General features: G+C 52.4%; 1 protein-coding gene across 3 annotated transcripts in view; it reads left to right on the forward strand.

The window, feature by feature from the left end:
• The window catches only part of LOC142413568 (sulfate transporter-like), a 9,036-nt gene extending 3,607 nt beyond the window's left edge, over positions 1 to 5,429 (forward strand). For 2 of the 3 annotated variants that reach the window (XM_075509816.1, XM_075509818.1), the window contains 2 exons: positions 728 to 2,963; positions 3,814 to 5,429. In XM_075509816.1, coding sequence (XP_075365931.1) covers positions 2,286 to 2,963; positions 3,814 to 5,412 — 2,277 coding nt within the window. In that variant the 5' untranslated portion in view covers positions 728 to 2,285 and the 3' untranslated portion in view covers positions 5,413 to 5,429. The remainder of the gene's footprint in view (positions 1 to 727; positions 2,964 to 3,813) is intronic. The other variant, XM_075509819.1, reaches the window with a different exon arrangement.
• Positions 5,430 to 7,259: the final 1,830 nt, after the last annotated feature.

Genomic DNA, 7,259 nt, shown 5'->3' on the forward strand with positions numbered 1-7,259 from the left:
CTGTCTCCCCTACCATATGCTCTCATTTTTTCCTGCTGCCAGAGAGCACTGATGTTTCTTATTTATTTACTTCTAATTACTGAGATACAGACTTCCACTGATGAGATAAACGTAGCTCAGGATGCTGATCTTCCCTTTCTCTTCCCTCAGGGTGTCTCCCCAGCATCTAAATCAAAGCCTTGTGCAAATGTCATCTCTCCATACCCCACACCATCTCTCCAAACGCCGTGGGCTCTCAGCCCCCTCTCCAAGCTCAGAACACATTCAGTGCCAGGAGCAGAGGCAAGGGCCAAGCTGCCTGACTGCCAGGTGTTTGCCCTGCTCCACAGGGCAATGGCACATCCAACAAAATCTTAGAGACTAGGTCGATGGAAAAGAGACGGAAAAGAAAGAGTGGAGAATGAGGTGAGGGGGAGTGTGTGCTGAGAGGTCTGATGTAGGTTGTTGGCAGGGATCACAAGGGCAGAACAGTTCCAGCTGGTATTTATAAGGCTGCTGTTTCAATTCAGGATGATGAGACATTACCTTTTTTCCTGGCCACTAATGCAATTGTTCATCTTTACCTACAAAAGAAATGCAACCCTGCACTTTACCGAATTGTGCTTACTTCTGCAAAGCAAAATCCCTTGTTATTTGTGCTAAAAAAATTTGTGCTGGTCTCTAAAAGGCACGTGCAAAAGGTGGATTGTGCAGATTTGACACATACTGAGTTCTTCTATCTACCTAGAAATAACCTGTGCCATCACACCTTTGCTGTCTGTGCAGACCTGTTCTACAAAGCCTCAGGGAAGCCCGGCGTCGCTGGCTCTGTGGAAGCGGGTGAGCGCAGTGTGGCCGAGCAGAGGTGGAGGCGCGGGCAGCGGCTGGGCAGGCGGCTGAGCAGAGCGCAGGGGGCTGGTGGCAGCACGCTGGTGGAAAAGCTACCAGGAGAGAGAAGTCATTCTGGAACAAATTTTGCTTTTTGATTGTTTTTTGGAACAAAAGCTTGTCCAGAATAGATGAAAACCTGAGTGGAGAAGCCCGGCAGGACTCAGGCAACGATGCTCTCTCAGTTCAGGGAGGGGCAGAGCAATAGCACATGCAGGAAGACTTCTTTGCATCGTTCCCCTTGTTTAGCAAACACATCTCCAAATACCAGCAATACTGTTATCTGGCAGGAGCAGTTCTCTAAACCCCTTAAATCATTCTGAATGGCCAGAACAAGTTTTCATCAAAAATACTCTCCCCGAACGATGTTTGTTTTCAAAATACAGCTCTGGCTGGCTGGCTGCACTGTCTTCATCGGCTGAAGCAAGATAAAAGGGCCAATCGCTTGGCTGAGTAACTCAGATCTCTTCTCAAGGGAAGCGGCACATGGTCCAGAAGGAAGGCAAAGGAAACAAGTTTGCAGTTGTTAGCCTCGTGCTTTCTCTGTTCAGTGTGTGCTGCGAGGTGAGGAGACGGGTCTGTCTGCCGAGGAGAAGCTCCAGGTAGTGAGAAAGCACCCAGTGTATGTCCCTGCAGCCAGAGGTAAGAGATTTGGGTTGGGACCCAATGTGAAATGAACCCGTAGGGCAGGGGAATGAGATTTTGCATCATCCCAGTTCAATTTCTGAACTGCAGCCACTCTAGGTCTCCTCTCAGGAGAATTTTTCTCTGTATGTATTGTTCAGTTTTGACAAAAAGGTATGTTTTGTTGCAGCTGCATTTTGACTGAAAAACTTGGAGTAGCTCTGGAAAGTGCATGTGGTACTTAACCAGACTGAAAAAGTAGGATGCTTTCATTCTGCAGATAGGAGCCCCTGTGATGGGCCTGTTTGATGCAAGCCAGCAATGTAATTTAAAATTTTGAAATGTTAAAAGGAAAAATTATTTTGCAAATTACCTCCCTTACCCATGTGTTACATTTCTGAAGCATCACTTGGAATATCTCAACATTTTCAAAATAGTTCTTGCTTAAGTGGAAGTGTCATCAAGAAATGCAGCCTTCCTGAAGAAGTTTCAGTTTCAGTGAAATAACATTGTCTGATCTTACCCCATCCTGCTGCTCTGTTTCAGAACAAGAGGTATGTTAGGAAGGAACACAGGGGTCTGTAGCTCTGTCGCTGATGTGGGCATCTGTGCCAGCGTGAATGCAATATAAACCGTGGTCTCAGGGTTGTGGTTGATCAGGTCCATAACTGAAAACAAACAAATCAACTGGCACCATGGGAAAGTGCTTTTCTGTTTGATTTGTCTGAGGTTATTTTCCTTTCTTTATTTATCCATGCAATCTGCATGAGCCCTGGAGCTAAGCAAAGCACATTATGTACATGACTGCAACACTTCATGGCTGCCTGCTCTCCTGCCTTAGCTCTCCTGCTGCAATGGAGGACACATCAAGCCAGAAGTCGGGACAGAGCAAAGACGCACTGGGCTCCCTAACACCACAAGAGAGTCCTGCCAATTTTGTACACGTCGAATTGGAGGAGTATGAGCCCGCAGACTTCAGCACCAAGGAACTCATCCTAAAGAAAGCCAGAGAGGTCTGCACATGCAATCGTCAAACCATCATCACCTTCTTCTGTCAGCTGTTCCCAGTGCTGGACTGGCTTCCCCGTTACAACGTCAAGACGCAGTTGCTTGGGGATGTCATATCTGGGCTCCTGGTGGGGATAGTTGCCATCCCTCAGTCCATCTCCTACTCCCTCTTAGCCAACCAGGATCCCATCTACGGAATCTACACCAACTTCTTCTGCAATATCATCTACGTTGCTATGGCCACTTCGCGCCATAACTTCGTGGGCTCCTTCGGCGTCCTGTGCCTGATGATTGGGCAGTCTGTGAACCGGCACCTCCAGCTAGCAGGGTACAGCAACGACAATGCTGGCTCTTCGCTGGTGGGCAACTCCACCTCCTCCAGTAACGAGACAGCTGCCTGTGACAGGAGCTGCTACGCCATCACTGTGGCCCTTTCCTTAAGCTTTCTGGTCGGTCTTTACCAGGTACAAATGTTTGCTGTTGTGCTGTTTCCTCTCTGTCCTTTCCCTGCTAGGATCTTCTCTGTGCTAAAGATCTCTAAGCTCCAGTCTTGGTTCAGACTTACAAGTCATGAGAAACCTTTCCTGATGTGACTAGGCCCCCACACCTTTGAATCAAATGTAGTGATTTAGAAACACCCAAACACGGCTATATGTGAGGTTTTGTTTCCACCCACATGATAGGCCAGGCCCTTGGATGTGTCTGAAACATCCTTAGGATCAGACACAGCAAGGGAGGAGAAGGAACTGTGAACCATCTTCCCACCACCCCAATCCTGGAGCTGGGCCGGCTCCTGGTGCAGGTTAGAGCAGGTTTGGGACTGGCAAGGACAGCCCTCAAGGACCCTGCCATCAGCAGGGGCTCCTTCAAAGTCCATGCTCCCTGGCAACGTCCCCACTGCCTGGGCCTAGCTGTCACTGAACAACTTCAGGCTCTTTCACTGGAACAACTAAAATTCAGTGCATCACACCGGTTTTATGCCACCGAGCGATACCCAGAGCTTCTTTGATGGGACTGCTGCCTGGACTTTCAGTGTTAACTATGTGCCCTTATTGCTTGTAAGGAGATAGCGGCAGGGACCTCGTAGGCTTCTTTGTATGGCATCTCTAGGCACAGACGAGTGTTATAGGTAGGTCTCTTTAGTTTTTCATACCCCCGATTAACTACTGAAGACAAAGTCCTCTGCCTCACACTGAATGCTCAGCAGACAGAACAGCCAGAGCTGCTAAAGTGGAAGCAAACTGACATAAATTGCCAGCCATCTCTTCCAGCCCTTCTCATCGATGCTAAAGGTATGGCTGGCTTGCTTTTCAGGTCCTGCTGGGGGTTTTACAGCTGGGTTTTGTGGCTGTCTACCTGTCAGAACCTCTCCTCAGTGGCTTTGTGACCGGCTCCAGCCTCACCATTATCACCTCCCAGATGAAGTATCTCCTGGGACTGAAAATCCCTCGTCACGAAGGGGTGGGGTCCTTCATCCTGACGTGGGTTGACCTTTTCAGATACATCCAGAACAGCAACATCTGTGACCTGCTCACCAGCCTGGTTGCTTTGGCCATCATAGTGCCTGTCAAAGAGATCAATGACCACTATAAGGAGAAGATGAAGGCCCCGTTCCCCATAGAGCTGCTGGTGGTCATTGTAGCCACAGTAATATCTTACTACTTTAACTTCAAAGAGAGATACAAGTCTGCTGTTTGTGGGCATATCCCCACTGGTTTCAGGAAACCCACTCTACCAGATATAAAGCTGTTTTCCAGCCTGGCAGTTGATGCTCTGCCCATTGCTGTTATTGGCTTTGCCATGACTGTCTCCCTGGCGGAAATCTTTGGCAAAAAGCATGGCTACACTGTCCGTGCCAACCAAGAGATGATTGCCATTGGCATGTGCAACCTGCTCCCTTCTTTCTTCTACTGCTTTGCCAGCTCTGCGGCCCTGACCAAGACTCTGCTGAAGGAGTCCACGGGGACCCAGACCCAGGTCTCTGGCCTGGTCACCTCCCTGGTGCTGCTCCTAGTGCTGCTGTGGATTGCCCCGCTCTTCTACTCGCTGCAGACCTCCATCCTGGGAGTGGTCACCATTGTCAACCTGCGGGGGGGCCTGAGGAAGTTCCGTGACACGCCCCGCATGTGGCAGCTCAGCAAGCTGGACACAGTGGTGTGGTGGACAACCATGCTGTCTTCCACACTGATCACCACGGAGATTGGGCTCCTCGTGGGTGTCTGCTTTGCTCTGCTCTGTATCATCTTCCGCACGCAGAGACCCAGGGCCACGCTCCTGGGCAAGGTTGGCAACACAGAAATCTATGAGGACCAGTCCACTTACAAGCAGCTCAGCAGTATTGCCAACATCAAAATCTTCCGCTTCGAGTCATCCCTCTGCTATGTCAACAAGGACTATTTCAAGACTGTTCTCTACCAGAAAACTGGGGTAAATCCTATCCTGCTGGGTGCTAAGCACCAAAGGGTGAAGGCCCAGGCAAATTCAGACACAGGCAACAGCAAGAGCTTTTTCAGCACCAGGTTTGACTGCCTGAAACAGGCCAAGAAAAGGGCTGAGAAGTCTCCAGCAGATGCCTGTCCTCCCTCCATAGATATGCACACCTTAATCCTTGACTGTGGGGCAATGCAGTTCATAGATACTGTGGGTCTCTCTGTGCTAAAGGAGACACATCATGACTACAAGGAGATTGGCATCCAGGTGCTCCTGGCCAGCTGCAACCCTTCCATCCGCCACCAGCTCCGGGAGGGAGGCTGGGCTGGCGAGATAGACAGTGGTGGTCAGCTGGCTTTCCACAGCGTCCACAATGCAGTGCGATTTGCTGAATGGTGGTACCATGTGCAGCAGGAGGAGAGCAAGGAGAAAAAGGATGCTCTCCTGGACCCCGAAGACCTGAACTTCCAGGCATCTTTGTAGACCTGTGTGTGAGGAGGGATTTCCTCACACACATTTTGTAGACCTGTGTGTGAGGATGGGCTTGGTATGTACTTGAGAGCAGTTTTAGTCTTTGTGCAGTCAGAGCATGCAAAAAAAGACTTCGATGAACTGTCAGCAGCAGGCATGGGGCAAAAGGATTGGGGAAGGTGTGGATTTCAGGAGAGATTGCCGACAGGTAAATAATCTGAGAGGCGTTTCAAGGTCTGTCATGACGGTAAAGCGCCTGGATGGCTTTTAACCCTTCTCCTTTTTGGAGAGGGCTGTGACGGCAAGAGGTGCCGCGCAGGGAGATGGGACGCCGGAGTTCCCCCAGCAACCTCCATTGAAGCGCCCGCCTCCGGTGCCTCTCCCCGCCTCGCCGCGCCGCTTTCCGAAGGAAGCACCCCGCGGCGGGGGTCACCCCGCCGGCGCCGGCCCGGCCTCCCAGCTCCGCTCCCGCACGGACACGTGTCTCGCGTGGGCACTGGGGGGCACGAGTGAGCCGCGCTGCGCAGCCCGCGCCGGCGCGTCCCGTCCCCGGGGCCGCTTCCCTGCGCCCTCCCCGGGGCACCGGCCGCGGGCCCAGGCCGCCGGGCAGCGGCTGCGCTCCCTCTGCCAGCTGAAGCCGCGCACCTCCGGTGGGAGGGAGGGAGGAGAGGCTTTACGGCTGCTCTGTCAGGCCCCTCTGCTTTCAATCGGGGTGAGGCCGAAGCGGTGCCTCCCGGCCCCGGGCAGGGCTGGCTGGGTCGGGGCCGGAGAGGGGGGTGCCGCCGGCCGATCGGGGCACTCTGCTGAGGCTTGGGGAGCCCCTGGGAGCTCACCCACCGTCAAGAGACCACTCGACTGCCAGGATGTGCAAAAACAGGAGGTGAGCTGGGGCCGCCTCCGGGCTGGAGCTGTCTCCCTCACTGACACTCGGAAGTGGCTTGGGCCCCACGCTGGCTGTAAAGGCCAACAGCATGGGACAACCCTGTTCTTCTGTGTTACAGGTGCTGCCACAGTCCTTGGGGCAGCAACAGGTATCACTTTGCTGCAATGGCAATTGCAGGACAAGGCTTTGCAGGGGTTTATCCCCAGAGGTCTGTGAGCGACCCAAGCTTTATGCCTGAAAACCCCATTCGCCATGGCACCCTGGCATTAACCACCATCTGATTGCTTTTCGGGGAGAGGGAAGGTCGAGATGGGACACTAAGGCAAAGGAGAGAGGAGCTGTAGGCAAGGTCTGCCATCTGCTCCTCTGAGGAGCCCTGGTGATGGTTCCCAGCTCCCCACGGGGAGGCACAGCCCCAGCCTCCAAGGCCGGGCATGAAGGTAAGCAGCTCCCTTGCGCTGTGCCTCTTGGCTGTGCAGCTCAAGGTGTGCATCCCCAGACAGGAAAGGGGCTGCAGCTGGCTCGGACCCACCAGGAAGGTTCACAAATGGAACTGGAGCTTGTTATGTGGAGTTTCCTTCCATGTGCAACTCCAGTGTCTGGCCCAACACAGAATAACTAGAGAGGATGAAAGAGAGGATGCCAGCATCCTCTCTTGTGGCGAAGTCCCTTGGAAATTGCATTGTTGAGAAATGCATACCCCAAGGCATCTTTGGGTGCCAGACAGCAAGGCCACTCACCCGCCTCCTGAGACATGCAGTAGTGGGGGCTATAGTCTGATTGCACGAGGGACGAGAACCACCAGTCCCGCTCAATCCTTCACTCACTAATGTATATTCATCTTTTTTGGGACTGCCCTTCTCTTCCCCCGCAGCCACTCTGAGTCAATGTAGGAAATGGACTGCAGAGGAGTTTTGGAAAAAAACTCATTTGTTTTCCAAACACCCTACAGCATGGAGTTTAACAGCCCCTCAAT

Source organism: Mycteria americana, chromosome 8 (genome assembly GCF_035582795.1).
Source record: "Mycteria americana isolate JAX WOST 10 ecotype Jacksonville Zoo and Gardens chromosome 8, USCA_MyAme_1.0, whole genome shotgun sequence".
Classification (NCBI taxonomy): Eukaryota; Metazoa; Chordata; class Aves; order Ciconiiformes; family Ciconiidae; genus Mycteria; species Mycteria americana.